The sequence below is a fragment of the Chenopodium album genome, chromosome 2, assembly GCF_948465745.1.
Source record: "Chenopodium album chromosome 2, dcCheAlbu1.1, whole genome shotgun sequence".
Taxonomy (NCBI): Eukaryota; Viridiplantae; Streptophyta; class Magnoliopsida; order Caryophyllales; family Amaranthaceae; genus Chenopodium; species Chenopodium album.
Window position 1 is genome coordinate 76,063,446 of NC_137835.1, and position 24,720 is coordinate 76,088,165.

General features: G+C 35.6%; 2 protein-coding genes across 3 annotated transcripts in view; both read right to left on the reverse strand.

Moving 5' to 3' along the window:
- Positions 1 to 14,028, reverse strand: part of LOC145600969 (uncharacterized) — a 29,308-nt gene extending 15,280 nt beyond the window's left edge. Inside the window, exons 1-8 of one of the 2 annotated variants that reach the window (XR_014104335.1) lie at positions 13,677 to 14,028; positions 12,345 to 13,079; positions 11,393 to 11,501; positions 11,137 to 11,234; positions 7,285 to 7,410; positions 4,333 to 4,401; positions 3,489 to 3,611; positions 3,254 to 3,403 (exon numbers count right to left, since the gene is read on the reverse strand). Coding sequence is in view for 1 of the 2 variants with exons in the window: in XM_081656855.1 (XP_081512981.1) it covers positions 3,254 to 3,403; positions 3,489 to 3,611; positions 4,333 to 4,401; positions 7,285 to 7,410; positions 11,137 to 11,234; positions 11,393 to 11,501; positions 12,345 to 13,079; positions 13,677 to 13,829 (1,563 nt within the window). In the remaining variant the exon portion in view is untranslated. The remainder of the gene's footprint in view (positions 1 to 3,253; positions 3,404 to 3,488; positions 3,612 to 4,332; positions 4,402 to 7,284; positions 7,411 to 11,136; positions 11,235 to 11,392; positions 11,502 to 12,344; positions 13,080 to 13,676) is intronic. The other variant, XM_081656855.1, reaches the window with a different exon arrangement.
- Positions 14,029 to 19,070: 5,042 nt separating this feature from the next.
- LOC145588005 (protein MICROTUBULE BINDING PROTEIN 2C-like) lies at positions 19,071 to 24,334 on the reverse strand. The gene is made up of 5 exons (XM_081644644.1): positions 23,983 to 24,334; positions 23,638 to 23,715; positions 22,715 to 23,035; positions 19,861 to 20,079; positions 19,071 to 19,642 (listed from the first exon to the last, which is right to left on the reverse strand). The coding sequence occupies exons 1-5, from the start codon at positions 24,154 to 24,156 to the stop codon at positions 19,475 to 19,477; spliced, it is 960 nt and encodes a 319-aa protein (XP_081500770.1). The 5' UTR covers positions 24,157 to 24,334; the 3' UTR covers positions 19,071 to 19,474.
- Positions 24,335 to 24,720: the final 386 nt, after the last annotated feature.

Genomic DNA, 24,720 nt, shown 5'->3' on the forward strand with positions numbered 1-24,720 from the left:
CATCATAATATGTTGTGATTGTGTGCATTGTTGTTGATCCTAATTGTTCTTGGAGCTATTATTGTGCGGTTAGTTTTTGCTACTAACCTTTTGCAGATTGTTAAAGCTCGGTTTGTTGTTGTTGTGGTTCAAATTTGGTTGAGTTCGAAGTGAGTTCCTACTTGGTTTGGTAGTCGGTGTGTTCTTTGAGATATTTTTATTGCTTGAAGCTGCAATGAGTAAAAGAAAGAGTAGAAAGGAGCCCCGGTTGGGAGTCGAGGGGCCTAGTGCTCAAGCTCAAACCCAGGCACCCAATGTTCCCCCCCGAACCAAATTCTTAAACAAGCGCTTCTTTATGAGGTCACTAACTTGGCCATGAGAAAAATTCATCAAGGGGGAGGCATAGGATCCAAAGGATCAAGCATTAGACATTCAATGAGACCAACTTCTTCCTTGCAAAAGTAATGCTTCAAACGATGACCATTGACCATAAACTTGTTACCATCCGCATCTAACTCAAAAGAACCATAAGGAGTAGTCTTCGATATCACAAAAGGACCCGACCACTTGGACTTGAGTTTACCCGGAAACAAACGAAGCCTTTAGTTGAAAAGCAAAACCTTATCTCCAACCTTAAAGCTCTTGTTTCGTATATGTTGGTCATGCCACTTTTTGGTCTTCTCCTTACACAATCTTGAGCTCTCATAAGCATCATCTCTAAGCTCTTCAAGTTCATTGAGCTTAAGCAATCTCTTCTCACCGGCCAACGATAAATCCATATTGAGTTCCTTGATGGCCCACAAAGCCTTGTATTCTAACTCAACTAGCAAGTGACAAGCCTTTCCGTAGACCAACCTGTAGGGGGTCATGCGATTGGAGTCTTGTACGTCGTCCTAAGAGCCCATAGTGTGTCATCGAGCTTGAGAGACCAATCTTTCCTTGATTTGTTCACCATCCTTTCAAGTAAATTCTTGATTTCACGATTCGAGACCTCCACTTGTCCTTGAGTTTGAGGGTGGTAAGGTAATCCAACCTTGTGATGAACACCATATCTCTTGAGAAGAGCTTCAAATTGCTTTTTGGCGAAATGGGAGCCTCCATCACTAATTAACACCCTTGGAACCCCAAACTTAGGAAAAATGATCTTCTTTAGAAGCTTAAGCACAACCTTGTGATCATTGGTAGGAGAGGGTATGGCTTCAATCCATTTTGTTACATAATCAACCGCTACCAAGATATATAGATTTCCACAAAAAGAAACGAAAGGCCCCACAAAGTCCACTCCCCAAACATCAAAGGGCTCAACTTCCAATACACTTTGTTGAGGCATTTCATCCTTTTTGGTTATGCCACCACTTCTTTGACACCTATCACATTGTGAAACGAACTTGTGGGCATCCTTATGCATTGTTGGCCACCACAATAGAGATTGAGAAATTTTTGCCACCGTCTTATCAACACCCACATGTCCTCCACATGGTAGTGAATGGCAATGCTCAAGAACTCCTTCGATTTCATGATCCGGAACACATTTTCGAAAAAGGCCATCTTCACATTGTTTGAACAAGTATGGGTTATTCCAAAAGTACCTCCTCATTAAAAACCTCTTCTTTCGTTGAGAAGAAAAATCCGGGGGAATGAATTGGCAATGTCCACATACCAAGGGCTACATGTTGAAGCCATAGCCATGAGAGTTTCAAATCCTATCTCATCATTGATTGGTACATGACTTTTGTTCTCAAAAGGTAGCCTAGACAAATGATCCGCAACATAGTTCTCCGCTCCCTTTTTATCCCTCATTTCCATGTGAAAATCTTGAAGAGAGGGAACCTAACGGATAAGGCGAAGCTTTGCTTCCTTCTTAGTCATGAGATATCGCACCGCAATATGATCCGTGTACACAATCACCTTAGAGCAAAAAAGATAGGACCTAAACTTATCAAAAGAAAACACAACCGCTAGCATTTTCTTCTCCGTTGTTGTATAGTTCTTTTGAGCTTCATCAAGAGTCCTACTTGCATAGTAGATGACACATGATTTTCCTTCTTTCTTTTCTCTAAGCATGGCAACCACTGCAAAATCACTCGCATCGCACATTAGCTCAAAAGGCAAGCTCCAATCCAGAGCTTGCACAACGGGAGAGGAGATGAGAGCTTCCTTGAGCTTACGAAATGCTTCAAGGCAAACCTCATTGAAGTTAAAAGCAATATCCTTTTTGAGTAATTCGGTCAAAGGTTTGGCGATTAGGCCATTCTATTTAATTTGAAATTTGCTCATGCATTTGGAATTGGTTGTTTTATGATGTGCCAATGAATACCTGTCTTCCTAATTTACGATGGCTTACACGGTTTGAGAGTGCTTATGGTTGAGATAGACAAATTTTAAGCTAAGGTAGTAAGGCTAAGAACTTTTGAGGACGTTTGAACCCTTAGTTCACGGGAAAGTGGTAAGATGGTGTTGCTCTCTATAGTGGATATGAACTTTGGAGAACTCCACCTACTTGCTAATTTGATTTATTTAATAAATCTACCTATCTAACTCTAGCAAATTAAAGACGATTAGGCCATTCTATTTAATTATAACAAATGGCTGGAGGAGTTTAATATGAACTTTGGAGAACTCCACCTACTTGCATCCACACCAAAAACTAAGGTGTTGTCCACCCCCAACATCAATGCTTCATTACTGTAAAAAAGGCTAGCCCTTATAAAACTTGAACCCATTCTAATCTTAGATTCATGTCAAAAATTGTCTCATCATCAACCAACTCACCTCGGACAATCAAAAGAGCATAGAATATAGCTTATTGAAATCCCTCCAACAAGGGATCACTAATGTGGTGATATATTGAAACAGAAATTTTTAAATCAGCTAAGCATAAGAGAACATCAAAAGGACAGCCAAGTAACATATTCATTTGAATCTTAAGGGAAAGTTGATAGAGAAAAGGAGTAGATAGAAAACGTAATTCATCATCTCTCGAATCACAAACAATTATTATGGAGAGCCTACCATCAAATGCATCTGAAATGAAGTTTTATAAGAAAACAGTAAAAACTTCTTAATTGTCCACACAATCTTGCCAAGCACAATTCAGTAGAAAAAAACAAGAAGTAAGGCCAGTGATTCATCCAATTCCCTTACATATGCATGCCTGATTAAAAGGAAATATCAAAATAAATTCCATATATGTGACTGTATGTGCACAAGTCAGGCCATGTGGTGTGTATAAGTGGGTGCATGCTTGTTAATACATGAAAAGCAGTACATTCACCTTAGTAGGAAACAGATATAGAGCACATGATAGCCAGTTTTGGGATAATGCTTCTAGTATTGGTATATTATAGCACAGAGATTTCCCGCTAGATGTCATGGTGGCTACCACGACATTTTTGCCACACAAAGAAGCCTTTATAGACTCAGCCTGCAGAAAGGTAAACTTAATCCACATTAGGTTTATGGCTATAATAATAAGCAAAAAATTATAAGACACATACGGTGATACGGACCTGGTGGCTATACAACTTAGTAATCTCTAGAGTCTTTAGAGCACTCTTCGCATTTTCGGATAATTCATCAGGGATATCAGTGTAGACTGCAACTCTTGCATTAACTTCTTCTATATGTACTATCTGCATCCAAATAATAGCCCAAAGCATTTACAAGAACCCTTCTAATCCAATATTTTCCATAGGCACTTTGTTCTACAAATATTGGCTCATTATGCTTTTTGGTCAAATGATTAAGAATATAGTGGTCGGGGAATAGGGATGGCGGGGGGGAATGGGCACCGGAAACAGTGAAGATAGAAAGTAACAAACTTTCCATCAAAGTGCCCACTCAGCAGGGCTTTAGGCTCAACCTTAATTTTAAAGGGTGCAAGGTGCAACAAGGCACAAAAGTCCTTAGGGCCTAGGCGCAAGGCGGGCACTTTTTGTAGGTAAAGCGCCCTTTATTTATATTAAAAATTATAATAACATCTATTAGATAAGTCTAAAAAAGAATTATGAGAAAAGTTGAAAAGGCTATGTGATCAATAGCTAGGAGTCTTCCAATTGAACTGGGGGATATAGAGATAACCATCGCAAAGTCACATGGTGTTTTTGTAAAAAATAAAATAAAATAAAATAAAAAAATCCAACGCATTAGCTATTTACAGCCTTACATCGCAAGGTGCAAGAAGCAGCCTAGAAAAAAGCGCATAGGTTTGAGCCTTTTGTAGGTCTTTGTACTTCACAGAGCTAAGACACCAGCTCTTGCACCTTGTGCCTACGTACACCTAACTCGCAATTGTTAAAACTAAGGGCTTTACAAGCTTCTTACAAAGAGTAACTTCATACATTATGAAAGTACCTGTCCACGAGAGCCGATGCCCTTCCTAAGATGTTCAAGCATCAACATGGGTGAAAGTGGATGAGTCTCCTACACAACCAAGCAAGCTGATTATTAAAAAAATTAGGGAAATTCTCATTGGTAGCCTCGTACTTTTGTGTATTTCCATTAGTAGCCACTTTTTATATGAATTATCTTTGGTAGCCTCAAACTGTTAACATTTTCATTTCTGTAACCATATTTAACATAAACCGTTAAGTGGGTGTTAAAATTTAACTGTATTATTTTTAATTTAATTAATTTTTTTTTTAAAAAAAATTGAAAACCCCTCCCCCACGCACTAGCCCAGCCACCTCCCTCACCTAGTCCCCTCTCCCCTTCTGCCGGCGCCGCCGCTCCGGTTGCCGCCGTTCCGGCTTCCGCTGCCGTCCCCCACCTTCAATCATCCTCCCCGTCCCCTCCAATCCACCACGAAATCACATCTTTTCTCTTTCCCTCTTTCTATGAAAACCCTCAAACCAACCATGTTCTTCTTTCCTTTCATTGCCTGCTCACAATCTACCCCCATTTAACCATCTTCATTCGTCCTCACCAACCATCTCCATTAGTCAGCATTATCATCAAAAGATCAAAACCTTAGCCGTTTGCTAGAGGGTGCTGTGAGGTTTCCCGATTTGGTGCGCGAGGGTGCAGGAGCTTGGGTGTTTGAGAATTGGGGCTGGGGTTTTTGGGAATTTGGGCTGGGGGTGTCGGGAATTGGGGTCGGGGTGTCGGGAAGTGGGCGCCGGTGGGAGGGGAAGCTTGGGCGCCGGCGCCGTCGATGGAGGTGGAGATGGCAGGGGGTGGCTAGCTGGTTAGGAGAAGGGTTGTTATTTTTATTTTTTGTAAGATTAATTAAATTATGATATAAATAACCTTAGTTAAGTATTTTTAAATTATTATAAAACTAACCTCGGTTAAATTTAACAATTAAGTAACGGTTTTAGCTCAATAAGGTTATGGAAGTAATTTCTTAAGAGTTGACGGCTACCAAAGATAATTCATATAAAAAGTGGCTACCAATGGAAATACGCAAAAGTACGAGGCTACCAATGAGAATTTCCCAAAAAATTAAAAAGATCTTATAACAGCGGAATTTGTGAGGGGTGGGCTTTTGAGCTCTTTTTACACAAAAGAAAATACAAGAGTGATAATTGAGAAGGCTAGGGATGAGAAAGGTCTAGAAGTGACAATTGAAAAGCATTCAAGCATAAGAAGTAAATTTAAAACCAAATCTTCTAAAAAAGTACTGAACAATCTGAAACTTAAAGCAGTTATAATTTTCCTTGGAAACACAAATAAAAATCAAGAATGCGAGAGTGCAATTCTATCACAGATGTGGATGCAAATTGAAAAACAGCACATGCTACCCTACATCTCTCTACCAAAATCACTGGAAAAATTTGATGAAAAAATCATAAAGACCTTTCTTGCTCAATTGCACCAAAACAACAAAATCACACTTGTTCACACAATAATTTCTCCTTGAAGCTTTCTAAGACAAAGCCACAAGTCATGGAAGAACAAGTATACGGCAAACACCTTGTAATAGCTGATGAAAGGAAACAGTTGGTTACATTTAACATGTACCACGGGTAAATGCCAGAAAAAACATTTATAGCCCTTAATCCCTTATGATGGTGTAACTAGTCAACAGCAAACCTTTGATCAAGATAGCTCTTTGTCAAGAAAGTGATAAGGAGCATGAGAAACAAGAATAAAGATCCACCAAAAGATTTATGAAGCTAAATCTCCATAAACACTAGCACATCTAAAATGGGGAATGAGAAAAGCAACAGACTAAAAAAGACTATTTGAGATAGTTTTTAGTTGAAACGTATTCCTTTTTGGGAAGTTTTATAGTTGACATGTATCTATTTGAGATATATCTTGTACAATATTGTCAAGTTTGCCCTTATCCCTCTTCTCTTTCCTCCTCCTTACAGACCCCCTCCTTCACCTCTCTTCTCCGTAACCCATATACACCTTCTTAACCATGGCAACATCTTTTTTCTCTTTCCTCCCTCATCAGAGTCCTCATCAGAAATTTCCACCTTGGCCTCCATTCTGCTACACATAGAACCTTATTCTCCGCTAGATCCCCACCACCATGGCTGCCTCCATAAAAGCCTTGACCATCATATCCTTCACCGAATTCACCTCCAAAGCCCTAAATTGGCTGTTCTTCACCATTAATAATTTCGCCTAGCTACATAACCATCATTAATGGATGTTCACAAGAAGTTTTAGCATATTAAATCTCAACTTTAAAATTTTGACTTTTTGTCAATCTTTCTTCACTGTAGCAACAATCCTCCATCACTCAACGCTAAATTGATTGAAGCGTCGATGTTCTTTCATCCTTTGTCATTGTCTTCTTTTCCAATTCCAACTCCAAAAGTAGGGGCGGTCACAAATTGAAAGTGGGTTGTAAACATTTTTGGAATTTGTAAATGTTGAGCATTTTGTGGGTTTTATGTGAGGTAGAAGGTGTTGACAAAGGTGGGATGGTGGTATCGGAAAAGTAGATCAATGTGGTGGTGGAAAAGAATCAAGAGATGAAGTTGGGGTGTGATGGACATTATTGTCCTTAACATTTTTATCTTACTTCTCCTAAATATGTGTGCCTAAATAAAATCCATCAACTAAAAAGAAACGGAGGAAGTAATATTAATTATCCCTCTAAGACTACTTAAACTTAGAATAGAAGTATCCAAGAACACTAAAGAGAGGGAAAAGGGGGTCAGACAGTGATGGAACACCCACTCCAATTCTCAAGATACCTGCATATGACTCATGTGCCCAATCAAACACTCAAAGGGGCTTCTCCTCATACCCCTCGTAAAACAATCCCTGCCCTATAACTGAATTAAAACAAGACAGCAGAAGTACACATAGTGTTCTCCTTAAAGAAAAACAAGAGGAAAAACATACACAACACCGCACTTCAATAGAGCTCCTATTTTTTTCTGCAGCGATTCCATAAGAGGTTGGATCAGTTTTCTTTACAGAAGTGATAAGCTCCTCCAGTGAAACAGCTTTCACATAGATTCCATCAGGCTGCATAACAAGATTGTAACAGAGTTATAACTCTAATAATAAGAAAATTGGTATCATAGGATAGCATTCAAATTCAGTAATAAAAACAATTGATAAAATTTTCACACACTTAGAACACAAAACAACAAGAGGTGGCCTGCATCAAATGTCATTAATGATAATTTACACAAAATAAACCCCGTAGCCAAGGATTTTGATTATCTTAATAGAGATATAACAAGCAGTAGATTTATGATAATGATCATGTTAAAGTGCAAAAGCTTACTGAGTACACAGATGGGTGTTGAATCTCTAGTATATATGAAGATTCAAAATGAGAAGAAAAAAAAAAAGTCAAGGACAAATAGTAAACTCATATAAAATAAACTACCCTAAACAACATTATGAAACTCCAGGAAGGATAAAGCATTAGGGTCTCACGTATCCTAATATCATCATACCATCTCATTTATCTTCATTAACTAAATCCAGTCACAATGCTCATTGCAAAAAGGACTTCATTCCAAAACAATAAAAAGATCTCATAATCTCTTACTTTTTTATATGATTAATCCCAACTACCCTTTTGTTCTTCCCAATTGGAATCTTTTTGTGAGACAAAAAAGTTAAAGTGGGAAAAATAAAAAGTATGGGAGGGAATATTATTAAGCTCCTACCAAGCAACAAAACATCTCCAACTCTAACACATCTAACTCCAACTTCCTCCAAGGCTCTAAGGAAAAATCCTCCAAATTATAGTCATGGTCCATCTCATTTCCCTCCAATTATATCTTGTCTCCTATGCTCAAAATTCATAATCCACAACTTTGCAAAAAGCTCTCTTCCCCAACTATTCAATAATTTAAAGATAGATCGCAAACCATCCACCTATTAGGCCTTGTTCTTTTCGCATAATTTCTACTTATAAAAAAATATTTTAACCAATTACAATAAGATTACTAATCAAAACTGATTTTTTTTACTGAATGCAACTTTTAATGAGAAGAAATTCATTTTATTGATTTACACTAATTTTTTGTGAATCACATGTATATTTTGCCATTTTGGTGTATAGAGTTACTGAATTTTGCTGAATAAACTGAATTATACTTATAAAAAGCTTTCAAACTTAAAGTTATTGGTTACTGACTAAAAGTTGTTTTTTACAAAATATTATGATTCAAAGGTAAAAAGAACAAGGTGTTAGTTAATAAACAAACCATGTAAATGGTTAATTTGGTTGGATGTAGGAAAAGGGCCATTATATTTGTAAAGAAATATAAGATCAAAAGTAACATTATAGGGATAAAAGCATATAGTATGCAGTATAACAATAACACAAGAAAAACAATAATATTCATATACCATAGTACCATATGAAACTCTGTTATTGAGGACCATAAAAATCAACATTGCAGATTAAATTAAAGGAAAATTTGGTAGGACCCACTCGGTTAAATGCTTAATAGGTCAATTTGTGAAATACTACTCACTAAAAAGTTTTATAAAAAAAACTACCCTCCAAGTTTAAAAAGTGTGGGTAGCACTACCTTTTTTCATTTTCCAGCAACTACTTCTGGCGAGTAGGGCTCATTTGTTATTTTTCCTTTAAAAAAACATCTCTACCCTTTGTATATATTAACCAACCCTCCTCTTCTTTGCAAATCTCAATCCAAAAAACCAAATCTTTGTGAAAATCGCCAATTAAAGAAGGAAAAACAATTTGGTTTTTTGGGTTTAGTTTTTGCAAAAAAGAGGAGGCTTGGTTATTATAAACAAGCGTGAGGATTTTTTTTTTTGGAGGGAAAATAACAAATGGGCCCCACTCGCCGTTAGTTGCCGGAAAATGAAAAAGGGTAGTGCTACTGATAAATCACATTTATATAGGATTTGTAGGCACGTTTACGCTAAGTTTATAGTTACTTTTTAGGTCTTTTGGTCGCTTTTTAGGTCGTAAATGCATAAGTTTTTTGTTTTGTACTCTATTCTGCTCCGTTTGTGTTTTTCTTAATGTTCCAGGTGATTTCAGTGATCATTTAGACGTTTTCAAAGTGTTTGGAGTTGATTCGGATGATATTTAGATGGAAGCCGACGAATCGAGCTTATTAATCGAAGATCCCATGTTCATGGATGTTGATTTTGAGATTTATATGCATGAGGAATGAATATAGCATCCACAAGGGTCGTTATGCACTTTTCGGAATTGAATTTGAGTTAGAAACGAAGAAAAACGATATTTTACAAAGTGGCAAAACTGACCTTTGCTCACTCTTTTGATCATAACTTGAGTTATACAAATCGGATTGATGCGATTCAAATTGCGTTGGAAACTAGACTTGAAGAGCTTTCGAATGATAGGTCGCACGCCTCAATAAGATTTCTAGAACGGAAGTTATAGGCGTTTGAATTCAAGCGATGCAGTCAGCCACCCGCGGGATGTTGCTGCGCCCCTATCCCGCGACCACTCAACTCCAGCCGCAGCTACTGCCAGCCCGCGGCCACCAGCCTGCGCCCGCAGGTCTGGTCGAGCAGCCTTGAAGCCTCGAGTAGCTTTTTCATTCACATCGTCACAAGTCTTCGGGCCACGTCATCTTCTATCGTCCACTAATAATTCAACTTATGTAATTTATATTTTCTTATTTCTTATCTTTAATTATTTTTAGATTAGTTTTAGGATAATATAAATACTCAAGGGATAATTATTTTCCCTTATGCCTTGATAATTATTTTCCCTTATGCATTTTTTTATACTTTTTATTTTACGTTCTTTTTAGTTTTCTCTCTTAAACCCTAGTTTCTCATGGCATCTCCATGGATTCTTCCATGGATGATTCTTGGGTTTACTATTTTAATTCATTGAGCTATTTTATTTCTATTTTCTTGCTTTTTATTATGTTTTATTCCTTAGATCTAGTTTTATTTATTTATTTCATGCTAGAGTAGTTTTATTTCTAGGGTTTGGGAATCCATGTTTATATTATGAATCTTGATTGATAATTTTAATATTTTGATTATTCATACCTCTAATTGATAGTGTTTTATTGTTAATCTTGCAACCTGATCAATTGTGTGATTAATTTTTGTTAATAAGAGTTTGAATCGAAAGATCTTACTTTTAGAGGCTTGCCTATAATTAGCAATTCTGATTATGTTAGCGACCGAACTACATATGTTGAATTGAGAGCGTTAAGACCCGACCGTAGGCTTAGCAATTGCTCTAGATAATTGATTGATTGAATTGTTATTGATATTTGATAGATTTAGAACTCTAAGCATGGTGAACCACAACCCTAGGTCTTTTTATCAATTGTTTTATTCCTTTTTTAATTTAGACTACTTTCCTATCCCAATTTCGTGACATAGTTTAGTTTCTCCAATTTCTTAGAGGTTAGATTGAATATCATCTCCTTATGGATTTGACCCTACTTACCATACTACATTGTTAGTTGGTTTTGTTAGGAATTTATTTTTTGACAGGTGTACGACAACCTATCAGCTACCCAAACTTTTAAAATTTGGGGTAGTTTTTTTTATAAAACTTTTTAGCTACTCGTAGTAGTTATTCACAAATTGACCTATTAAGCGAGTAGTTCCTGACAATTTTTCCTAAATTAAATGAATAGTATTTCTTTGGTCAGGAATACCACACTAATTTTTTTCAAATGTTTCACGAAAAAAAAAAAACTCACACACACACATCCAGGACCAAAATAATTGAGCAATGGAATGGATCTGATACTTACATACCAAAAGTAATCTGAAACCTTCCTCTAAAGTTGTTCTGAAAAGTATTTGTCTTCTATTTATCGAACTAATAATCTTTGACACAGGAACCATTTTTCGAGCTGTAAACATGAAAATATACAGCAATGCAATATCTTGTTAAATCCCATAAAGACAACATTCCAAAAGTCCAGAGCATAAAGGAGGAGTTAGGGAAATGTAAAAACACACATCACTCACGAAAACAAAAGACAAGGATCTCAATGTTCCAGCACTTTACCTTTGACATTACTTTTAATATGGTCAGACTGTTCCCTTGAGAAATTATTTACCACAATAACATCAAGTGACATCTTACTTTTTGTTTCTTGGTCAATAAAATGCACAACCTGGGATCAAACAACAAATTCAATTTAAATTTAAAGATCATCAACACAGCAACGAAAAAGTTCGCTTGGAGTATTAAATTTCCAGGGTAGTAATAGAGATATGGTCTAAACCTACCTGCATCCTGTACTAATATGTATCATAAACAAACAAATTGGTGCACACTATAAAGAACATCATAGCAAGACAGACCTTGTGTCGGGCATCAAAGTCCATGTCATTGTAACTAATGCATATGTCACTTATTTATCCATAGTCCATACTTATGCATGAAAGATCAAATGAAGAGATATAATACAATTTTATATCCAACAGCAGAATGTCCATGTTCAGCAACAACAACAGCAAAAATAATCGTTAACATAGATCATCATAAGGAACCGTCGATAAAACAAAGTTGGAAAAAGAGTGTAAAGTGAACAACGAAGACTATATAAAACTCATATTGAAAGTAACAACTAACAAGAACACCAAGCCCTCAGCCTCATGTCAAACCTCTTGGAGAATGACCATACAAATAAAATCTACAGAAAAGCTATGATTTGCCTGCAGCTTGGACAGCATTAATTGTAGTATAGCACAATAAACATTTTGATTTAACTCAAAAAATCAAAATTTAACAAAAGTTCCTTAGTTGAGAACTTGAGCTATCATACTATAGCTTGTCCTACTGTAGCCAATAAACAAACTAAGAGAGCAATCAAAGTGGGCTGTGAAAGACATGTAAACACGAGGTAAATCAACCAGGACACACTTCTGTAACAAGAAAAATAAAATTAGCAGGGGATGTATCACGGAACACATAATTAAATTGGCATCAGAAGCAATTAAGTTTGGTAAGGAACCTTAGGGCAGAGATCTGGCAGACGCTTCAAGTCTTCCACACTAGCACAGAAACCAAGTTCACGAAGTTTATTAAGTGAATTCTTGACAAGGTCAAATGTAACAGCTTTGTGATTCACTTGAAGAAATCCAGCAAAAATGTTCAAGAACGCAAAGGACTGCATCATTATCGTTAACCATGTTGGGCAAAGGCAACAAGAGGGCTGGGCCGGTTGGCCATTCCCCTGCATATTAAACTTGCTAGACAGCATACAGTTCCCAGTTTCTGCATCCGATAAACAATGCACAGACTCCAATATCTTGAGGAAACTTTCACAAACTTCTTGATCAAGAACATGCCTATTAGAAAAACGCAGTAAACTAGATATAAGATCATCAGCAAGCCCTGCCTTACTTTCAACTTGGGATATCTTTCTACGCTTTCTTGCATAATTACTCGAGTGATTCTCGTTTATCATGACACCTTTACTTTTATCAAAATGATCTGGCAAACAACCAGAATGTTCTTCAGAACTCATTGTGTTATTTAGATACGACAAATCTTCCATCATATCACGCCAAGCTGATTCTGCTACGTGTGAAGGTTCACTCTGTGGAGTAGTCTGCAAGGATACTCCAGATTCCTCAGAGTGTAAATTTTGGGATTTAGCTTTCTTTGTAAACGGCATAAGAGCGACAAATTCTCCTGAGTGTATGGAGTGACTTCCTATTAAACTCTTAACACCTAGTTTCATACCCTGAGAAACACAAAGCAACCCAACAGAAATGAGCAACACATCCAAAACATAAACAACATAGTACTCGTTAAGTCCCATACTAACAGTCCGACCTTAACTTCCTTCTTTGCTATAAACATCTTTGATTATACATAACGTTTCCTCAAAAAAATGAAACCGCGGTAGTATAAGGTATGATAGGTAATCCACGGAATCAACTGCCAAGATCATAATGTCATCACAATAGTGTAAACACCCTAACCCTTAGACAGGGTATCAACATCCAATCCACTAACCAATCATTGTTTTTTTTTTCCGAACACGGTTCACAATCAAGAATTAGGTCCTAATCCTAAACTAACCCGAGTTTCATTAGCCATTAGCCAATTCACATTCAATCCTAAACAATTATGCTAATTTTGACAAATATATAAATCAATAAAATGACTAAAATTCACCACATTAGCACAATGTCACACAATTAACCTATCATACCATTGATAACAACATATAAATCAATAATTTCAATATAAACCAATTAAAATTGAAAGTAACATGATATCAACAACAACAACAACAATAAGAATTAACAATTAAAAATAGTGAAAAAATTCGTACTCTGAGAAAAAGATGAAAGTCGGAAGAAGAAGAGGCGGGAGGAAAGCGGTTCTTCAAAATGAGTTTGAGGTCTGCGATTGTTTTGGTCGATGAAATTGAAATGGTGATAGATTCTCCGCTTAGACTACGTACAGAAATTTCTCTCTCCTCCATTTTTTTTTTCTCTGCAAAACGATGAAAAAATGATACAGTATCAATTTACTCCGTATTTCAGTTGGCTTAAAAAAAAAAATATTTCAGTAATGTTCAAATTATGTACGATAATCTAAGAAAAAATATCAAGTGGTTGACATGATTTACTAAACTTTGACCTTAAATGTAGATCTATTGTTTCAAAAAAAAAAAAAAAAAATGTACGATAATCTTTAAGGAAAAATGTGTCAAGTATAATCTTATTAGATTCGTAATAATGTGTATTTTATTAACATGTAATTTTCATAATTTTTTTAATTACGAAATTGATGATATTAAGTGATAAAAAAAAATTGCACATAAAATCATGATTTGATCTAACTTATTTTTTCTGAAAGAAGTAAAAATAAGGTGAACTAAAGTATACGGTATGAATTTCATTAATTATATGTTAGTAATAGATTAATGACTTGCAACTTTGACCAATTTTGACCTCCCTTCTTTTTTTTCCCTCCTTAATTTCCCTCCAATATTTAAAGTAATCCACCCACCACTATCATTATATAAACAAAGTCCTCTCATTTGCTTTGATTTATGGAGCTTTTTTTCCATTTATGGTCAAATTGGGTGTATTTCAAATCTATATTATTGTATCAATGGTCCTAAAAAAATATATATTATTGTATCAATGGTCCTCAAAAAAAATGTATCAATATAATCAATGTAACTCAAAATCTAAATTGAGTTTTTTTTTTTTTCAATTTCGAGCCAGATTGTGTTAGGTAAGGTTTTGACATTTTAAGGGTCTGTTCTCATTTACTGAATTGAGCTGAATCGAACTGATTGGAGCTGAACTAAACTGAACTGAATACTTTATGAAAGAAAGACATTGAGAGCTGAACTAAACTAAATATTTTATGAGAGAAGGAAATTAGGAACTGAACTGAATTGATTGGAGCTTAACTAAACTGAACTGAAAATAAGCTAAAGAGAATAGGGCAAACATTACCATAGAATAATGATATAGGAGCTCACATAATACCAAATTCCATTCCAAAATTATAATTATATTTTAGCTAAAGATCTGTTTATTATTGTAATCTTACAATTGGTCTTGTATGGACCCGGTCTATAGTAAGTTATTGTAGACCCAAAATTTGACACTTTCAAATAATATAATCACATTCTGGATGATATAATCACTTTTTTAGACGATATAATTATCTTTTTGTGAGTCGTATTTTGAATTATAAAATCTCATATTAAACCATTTAATGAGATTATATAATTATTTTTAGGATGATAAAATTTAAAAATCATCTTTTAAATGATGTAATTTACTATTTGATACTTTTTATAATGATAAATTTACTTTTTGAGTGATACATTTACATAATAGTTTCTAGGTGATATAATCACTTTTGTAGTAATATAATCACATTCGTATGATATACTAGAAAGTTGGGTCTACACTAAGTTATTGTAGACCGGGTCTATTCTAGTCTTTACAGTAATCTTAAGCCGTTATTTCTATGCAATGATTGGATTTGTTTTTAAGTTACATAATATAGAATCTTTGTTAGCATCATGCCGAGGGGAAGGAATAATTATCAACAAGAATCATTTCTTTATGATTTGGATTTTTATTACTTGTCCTATGTTTTTTTTTAGTTGACACATTTTTTTATTTTAAAACTAGTTACGCTTTTTTCTTTAAGCGTGTTTTGTGATTTATGGCTAATGAAGAATATAGTCATGTGGAATTTTTACTTATCGGTAATTAAAGATATTAATGGTTGAATTTAAGAAGCATTGACAAACGTAACTAAAACGAGTCAACTAAAAATTACGAAGGAAGTATTATATTATATATATATTCATGCATGTAGCATAAAATAATTTCAATAAATAAGAATAACCAACATCAGTACTCATAAAGTCTCAAAGTTGAAATTATTTGATTGCATTATGATGAGCATTACACTAGAAAAGTAGAGAAAACAAAGGCTATGCACTATTATACCGTGCTTGAAACTTAAACTCCTTATTAGGTCGGACTACGCCACTACTCCGTACTTTTACACTTTTACCAGCAGGCAGCAGATGTTCCACGTCGAATTACATAATTTAAAAATCTAGAATCTACTCGTGTTAACACGTAGGATATTTTATATTTCTACGTTATTAAGGAAAACAATGTTGAAATTTATTAAAAGTTACAAAAGTTTATGGTTAATTAATTTGATTGTGCTATTAAAAAAATTCAATAGTAGATGTTATAAGTAATTATGTAACCACAAATAGTTTTCACAGTGGGTGATATTCAAATTCATGTTCATGTCACACTAATCACTTAATTTAAGTCCTTGATTTGCTCTTTCCCTACCAATTAAGATCTTAGCCCAGTAATGATGGAGGCCATATATAAGCACACATTATATTAGCTATTAAAACCAACTAATAATTATATGAATTTGTATTTAAATTCAAATATTCATGCCCTCTTAATCACGCGGTTTTACCGTTTGAATCAAATTAAACCCCATTTCATATATTCACTTTTTGTTTTCTTCCTCTTCAACATTGCACCAAACAAATGAATGATGAAAAATAATGTGCAAACATTGGATGATCAAGAAGTTAGCAAAGTTGCAAGGCAAAGGTATGTGCATTCAAGTTCCTTTTCCATTTTCGCATTATATGATTGTAATACTTCCATTTGTTTATGTTCTATTCACGTACGTATTTTTATCTAAGAAGTCATTGTTTAACTACAATATTTGAATGAAGTCGTAAAGGGCAAGAGTTTTCACTTAGTACAATATTTCTCGTATGCATACAAGGTACAAACACATGAACATATAATATATACTTGGTTGTACCAAAGTACCAAACACAAGCAACAACCGGATTATACATAGAAAATTGTCGTAACGGGCAAAGAAAGTAGTTGTTTATTTTATTTGAAACTGGATTTTTATAATGTTGATAGTATACTTGCTACTTAGGATTTAGTCATCATGGGTTTTAATAGTCTACTATTATGGTCCTCAACCATTTCTTCTACCTTATTATTATAAAGGAATTATACTTTAAATTATTCTGATGAATACATTATAATTCATTTAAACAATCTTTAAATAGAATTCAACTGAAATTATGAACACCATTATTCTAAACATGCCACCCACAACTCAAAGCTAAGGCAAAGAAAGAAAAGACAGCAAAAATATTGATGATAGATTCTGTAAATTCATCCTCAATAAGTCAATATACTTGTGAAAAAATAGAGTCCATTATTTCTCTGAATGCATTACCATTCTTTTCTTTTTTCAGTGATGTGCAAATGTTCATATATCAATGACAAAGATTTGAATAACCGGCGAAACAGAGTTGCTCTTCCTTCCTCTGCTTCATCCTCTCGAGTCACGACACCTACAAACCCGGTTTCATCCCCTTCATCATCAGCTTCACAAAGAGAGATTTTCACTACTACATTCATCTCTTCACCAAGAGCATCATCACCAAGGTCAAGGGCTAATAACACTCCTAGAAGCTCATCATCACCGCGACAATCAGAAGCACTGGAAGCCAAATCAACGACTTGGATAGCCAAGGATGAGGCTAGGAGTGGTGGTAACAACACCCCTAGACTATTCCTCTCAAAACTCAAGCCAAGGAAGCTTAAAAGGCGCATTAATATTGGCTCGACACAGTCTAATAGCAGTGGTTCAGGTGATGTAGAGGAAGCTGATTGGCCTCCCTTTGCTGATGAAGACTACATTGTTTTCTGCTTCGAAGAGGACGGTGCATTTCATGTTATAGAGGATAGTCCAATGGCTAACAGTCCAAAGGTAAAGTTACATGAAACTTTTTACAGATTGTTTGTGTGTGATTCGTGAACAATTGAACATAGTTGAACGAGATCCTCTTCCTTTAAACCTTATTCGATCTTATTCCAAGAGGGTGTCTGAATGGTCTAATAACGAAAGAGAACGTTCACAGGAACATAGTAGCAGACTAGTCATAGTAATGTTATTACAAGAGGGTGTTTGATGAGACTGATCTAATATTTTTTATGGGAAAATGGGGTTTTAACAGCTTCAATGTGAAGAACATGGGAGCGTCGCCTGCATTTGTAGGGACGAGAACAAGGATGTAAACCACCTGAGCCTTATAAATAGAAGAGACTGTTTCTTACCAAATAAAGAGGTTAGATATGAATCCCTTAAAACATGTTAGGAGTAAGTTTTACCTTAGTTGATAATGCAGGTTATGTACTGATCTGATGATGACATTGGTGATTGGCTGCAGGCTGAGGAAGAGATGAGTCCTAAGCTGCACCACAATGGAACTGATATTAGTGATCATTTGTTGGAAAATAACAAATTCGTACATGATATTGAATCGACTGAATCAATGGAATGCAGAAACGGATCAGTTGAATCAACAGCGTCTAGTAAATTGGATTATGAAGAGCAGTTTCAGATTGAACATAACACTGAAGTAGAACTTTCATCATCCCCCTGGAACGTGATAGACCAAGACGGCAACAATGTCAATGCTCTTCTAGCTTTTAGGAGAGACTGTTTGTTACCGAACACAGAGGTATAAATAACTATTTTCTTACAAGATTTCAACTTCTTTGGCCCCTAATCATCGATATATTTTGTGTGTTTCTGTCAATTTTCAGATTGACGAGGAAGATATCTTTTTGAGTCCAAAATCTAAAATGGGAGTTATGATAAGGATTGATGACCTGTTGAGGGGAGATAATGATATGTCAAGCATAGAGTCTGATCAATCCAGTGGCTTCAGTGGATCTGATTCTAGGGGTGATCAAGACGATCAACTCGAGGGGAATGAAGAACTGGTTTCAGAGTCTGCTAAATCAAGCACATCGAATATATCAAATACCAGCTCAACCTCTTTCGAATTCCCTGTGTAAGTTAATTTTCAGATTCAAAAGAAGAAAAAATTTGAGGTCTGGTTACTGATATATGCTGACAATATGAATGTTGGTCATGTTTCTGCAGATTGGAATGGGCGTGGATGGGTAGTCCAGTTACATGGCCAAGATCAGGGAGGGCAGGGTTCAGAAAATACAAATCTCGCCCAGCGTGTCTCAGATGCTGTAAATTCTGAAAATTTTCCCGAATTTACATCCCTCCCCCCCCCCCCCCCCCCCCCCCCGCCCTCTTTTTCCTCAAAACCTCCCACCCCAAATTAGGAGATTATCGCTGGAAAATTAAGCCTCCTTCATGGTGTTGATAATTTCATTTAACTGAAGTACAATTTTTGCAAACAAATCTTAGGAATAATTCAATACAGGGGATCAGAGACATTGAAATCCAAATCTAGCAACTTTTTCACCATTCACATTGCGCGCAGTTCATACAGTTAAATAACTCTCACACAGATGAAACATGAGAGTTGGTCATTCCTAAACAAAAGTGCTACTCCGTACCTCTTTACTTTCTTTTTAAACATATAAACAATGTGGTTCAAAAGCCAAACAAAGAGGGCTGCCTGATCTTATTTTGTGATGGTGACAGCAAATCCTGAAGACGTCAAATGAGTCTCCATGAACGAACTGCCTTGCATGATAAAGATGTGATCACCACAAGCTTGCCTGCATAATTTTATATTACAGTAGTGGCTGGGCGTTAAGACTCAGCATTGGCACTGAAAACAATCGACTGAAGATGTAACCTTGCTCTAGCTGCGGCAAGAAGTGATTCCTCGTCTTGCCTCTCTTTAGCCATAGCGACCGCTGCAACATAAGCTTCCCTTGCCTCCTCCATCTTTTGCAGATCAGTTTCATCGACATTGTCCTATTGAAATCAATATATTTAATTGTAAATCAGGTTGGGTTAAGATCAAGTCATGTAATTTCGGTCTTAGTATACAGCTTCTAAAATGCTTGAATAAAGTTGATATTGTTTAGATCTTTAGGGTTCAGTTCTACAGCATCTACCTATAAAATACGAGTATGACAGAACAGGATATATGTTAATTAGTACTGTACTACTGTGGGAAATTGAAGACTTACTATGTCAGGGAGATTATCAACATAGTATGGTGAAGTGTCATAATCCTCACTCGGTGTGAATGCGTCGCCCTTTGACAATCCTTCAAATATATGCATTAATGATGAAATCTGCAATTGCAGGGCATGTAACTCTTCTTGGAGCCTCTCTGCCTTCTGATTGGACGTCTTTGCTTCCCACTGTAACTTCTCGACAGCTGCTTGTTTGTCTGCCAGCTTTATCTGAGCAAAAATAACAAGACAATATTCATAAAAAAAACAATTGATTGCATTAAAATATGGCAAAGCTGAAGATACGCTTTTACCATCGATTAGAGACTATGGGTAAAATAAGCCTCTTTCATCGATTAGAGACTGACTGAAGTCTATAAATTGAGAATTGGCTTTATCAGGGGAAAGAGGCAAGGAAAACAGGGAAAATACTCAAAAGAGTCCTGAAAAATATTTGGGGGGGGGGGGGGGGGGGGGGGGGGGGCTCTTATTAGGATATGAAAAAGAGTAAGAGGCGAGGAGATCAGGAAAAGACTCAAAAAAGTCATGGGAAGAGAGGGGGGGGGGAGATTAAAGGAGGAGGCGACACATGACCCTAAAGGTTTTTTTTTTCTAATTAAATTCTAGCAGTATAGAGTATGAAGATTGATTGATGATATATGAAACGCATAATTGAAGCAATAGAATTTCCTACGTTATACTCACTTGCATTTTTTGCATTTTACACCATTTCCAATGCACTACTTTGGCCATTAATATCCTTAATTTGAGTATTAATAGAGTCATACAAAGTTGATATTGAAAATTCAAAACAATATGAATCTAATAAGATTCAACTTGATAATGTTTTTTCTTATATACTTCGTATACACTATTAGACATGGTAAAAAAAAAATGATCTTGTGAATAGTAAATGGGTAGGACTAATGACTTTATGTTAACAAACCATAGCCATTCAGCAAGTAAATGCTTAGATCCCTAGTGTCCTCAAGTCTCAAGAGCATTAACTGTTCAAATTCAGGACAACACTCGATGATCAAATAAGACAAATACAGCTTTGAGATCCTCATGAACTTCAACATTAACTCATCTTTCAAACACTATCTATCAATCCCTTCACAAAAGAAAGACCAAGGATATCTCTACAGAAAAACAGTTCAGTAACAATCAACAGTATCCAGAGTTAAGAGTGTCAAGACTCCTACAATAATTTTTCATATGAATCACTCCAACTAGACACTTGTTTGGAATTAGCCTTTTAGGGCCCTGGTTATTTCTCCCTGTGCTCTGATCAGATTATAACTAGAGCAAGAAGTAAATTCTATGAACAACACCCCTTTCCTATCCACAACGCCATATTATGTATTCAAATGCATACCTGCACTTACATAAAATGCTAGATGAACAAATCTTTGAACAATAACATCAATCGAATCCTTAATCCAAAAGATAGGGTCAGCTACATGAACCAAAATTTTATCTCCTATACTCATTAACAATGATCCTCTACTTAAATCCCACTCTGTCCAATGTTAAATGTTCCTGCAAACCCAACTTCATCATGTTCTTAACTCCTTCCATCCAATATACATACATACATACATATATATATATATATATATATATATATATATATATATATATATATATATATATTATAGAAAGAAATTTTTTCAACACAGACAATTTTTCAAATGAAAAGGCTGAAAGTTCAGATACAAGACAAACCCTCACCAGCCTCCCCCTCTATTATACTGATGCTTGCAATTTTCCATTAATAGATTCCCCCCACCAAGATTCAATAATTACTTTAACTTCTAATGTAACAACACCCATAATTCCCCATACTTCCAACTCCAGCAAATTGGTGACAATTAAACCCTTTATAATCTTGGCAGTTGGCAATATGTAGTTAATGAAAAGAAGTCTTCTGTTAGGAAGAAAGAAAGACCCAGCCACTAGACTACCTGTCTACCGACTATGGCCCTGTGTGAGTTTATACAGGTTAAAATACAAGCAATTATACCTTGGGTCTAGATGGGCCATGTAAATGCATTGATGCAGTATACACTGCCAGTACCCAAATAAAAAGGTTGATGCAGAATACACAGACACAGCAGAACAATGGCAACAGACAAGAAAATTGATACAAAACATTAAACATGGACTATGCTAGAGTTTGAAGGGCAATGATACGAGAAGCTGCAACTGTCCCACAGAACAGACGAGAGAGCAGTCCTGCCATTGCCCCAGTGCTTAAAGATGTCTAACAGAACCTTTTCCAAAGATATCAAGCATTCAAGGCTACTTGTCACGTATGTTCATAATGTCTACATTATTAGTTCTCAGAGAATCCCAAGATTTTACAGCTCATAAGTTCAAGCAGAACCAGGTAAACTGCACACTTTATAAAATTTCAAGCAATTTAAATTTATGCCAGTCACAACTATGAGAGTAGCATTATGTAATAATTTTTATCAACTGGTCCACAAGAGCTGCATAATCTATTAGCAACATGCAGAAAAGCAAGAATACCTAATAGATACTTCCTCCGTTCTATTAATATTGCAACAAGGAGGAAATCACACATCCCAATGCATATTTTATATGCTAAATATCTATAATTGTGTAAGAGTAAAAATTATAAAAATTTGATTTTGCGAAAGTATTTTATGAGACGAATCCAATAAGATCTCACATGACTATATTTTGCTTAACGTATAATCATATTATATGGTCAAACAAGAGTGATAAATAGTGCAAAAAGTCCATTGTTGCAATATTAACAGAACGGAGGAAGTATAATTTTATACAAGAAAATAGCAAAGACATCAAGACACAGTATATAAATCAGGCAGAGTAATACCTTGGCATCATTTAGTTGTGATACACTTGACTTAACCAGAGAATCCTTTTCAGAGGCGAATTGCTTCAACTCATTTACTTGTGACTGAATTAAATTAATTTGACTCTTAGACTTCTCTGCTGCTTTTAAGAGTTCATCCTTTTCCGCCAATTGCCGTCGTAGATCCTCTACCTGCTCCCGAAGAGAGTTCAACTCTTCTTTTTCTGCAGCCATAGTTGCTGAGGAAACTGATTGATCATCTGGAGATCCATCTGTATCATTCTTAGAATACTTGTCTTGTACTTTGTCTGCATGCTTAGACTTAACTCCATTCCTATTATTCTGATGAAAGCAAAATAAAACCCATTTTAAAAATTGTCTCAAGCACATAACTTTTGCAATCATTGTCACAAATTGAGTTACATCAACTTCATACTCCATGGCATTACTTAAACCCTATAAACCAAAATGCAATCACTTAATTACGCAATAGAATGACTTCAAGTGGATAAAATTCAAAGAGAATGCAAGCAATGAGACTCTCTAAAGTGCTATCAATCTACTTTTTACAGAATATTAAGCAGGCTTAAAAACTTAACAATGTTGGTACATTTTTTTCAATTTCTCATATTCCAACTTCTTCATTCATTTGTTCATACATTGCACAATTATGATGTCATCCTTGCACTTGCATTTGCATTTTCCACAAAATATCCTTTAACATACACATTTGGCTGTTTCATCTTCCCCCAAGCCCCCCCCCCCCCTCCCCCTACAAGGCTACAACCCCATATGCCAGGTTCCATATGCCAGGTTACAATTTTAAAAAATATCGATGTCAACTAGCTTAGTTCGTTAAAGTCTTTGGGGTGGTACCCAACGTCCCGGGATCAATATAACTGCCCTTAACAACATGCTATCTGCCGAAAAACTCAAAATTTTACCTTCTTGGAATCTCTAGAAGGTGTCTTGGTATAAATCATGGAACCCCGTCTGGTAAATGAGCTGGTAGCGTTCCGATCCTATATAATTCAAATCAAAATCAAATTAAATTTACATAATTACACCAGAAATTAGGGCAATGTAGAATGAATTAATCCCAAATCAAAGAAAGAGACCGAAGAAGAACTATTGCCACAGAAAGCGAGACAAAATCTCGAAATTTTCCCCATAATAATAATTTCCTCTTCTTCTTCCACATTTCGCGGATTCAAAAAATCAACATTCAAAATTAAAAATTTGGGGAAGAAGAAAAAAAAAAAAGAGGAGAGAGAAAGAGAGAAAATTACGATAAGGGATTGAACGAGAGGAACGATTTCAACAAGATCATTGTACAAAACCCGATCCAAATTGTCGCTGAACCCGGATTTATTATTCGGGTGGTCGCCATTGAAACTGGCCGAAGACCTCTCATCCATTTCCACGTAGTCTTGTTCTTCTGGTTCTCTTCTTCCTGAATACATTTTCTCTCTCCTCGAAATGTGGGGATGAAATCAGTGAGTCACTGAGTGAGTAAAGTGAGTGAGTCACTGAGTGAGTGAAGTGAGTGAGAGCGAGTTGATTTGAAATTTAAGTGTGGGATGAAGATCGAAGAAGAAGAATCTTCCGCCGTCGATTGAGTGAGGAAGAAGAGTTTGATTCAGAAACACTCCAACACTTTACTCAATTGCCCCTCTTATTTTTTTTATTTTTTATTTTTCCTCACTCCCTCTCTTTGCATTTCAAATTGTGAATTTGTGAGTTTTTTTTTTTTTTGTCCTTTCTTCTCTCTCTTTTGGTAATGTTAGGGCTGCATATAAACATTTAATATACTTTACCTTTTAATTGTCCTTACGTTTTTAAGTACTTGCTCTATTTCTTTATGTGTAAAGTTTTGGGAGAAATTAAAGAAAATAATAAAATATATAAGTAGTGAATTACTAAAACAAATCCTGCTGACATTATTAGAGAACACTTGTCAATTTCTTATGAAAATTTTTCCCGCCAAAACTATTTTTGACATTGTAATTTTTTTCTCTATTTTTTTT

Excerpts from the sequence above, each read along its gene's own strand:
- LOC145588005 (XM_081644644.1), bottom strand. The coding sequence starts at position 24,156 with ATGTATTCAGGAAGAAGAGAACCAGAAGAACAAGACTACGTGGAAATG. Across the intron at positions 23,716-23,982 it reads CTCTCGTTCAATCCCTTATC|GATCGGAACGCTACCAGCTC; the intron begins GTAATTTTCTCT and ends TGAATTATATAG. Across the intron at positions 20,080-22,714 it reads CACAACTAAATGATGCCAAG|ATAAAGCTGGCAGACAAACA; the intron begins GTATTACTCTGC and ends ATTTTTGCTCAG.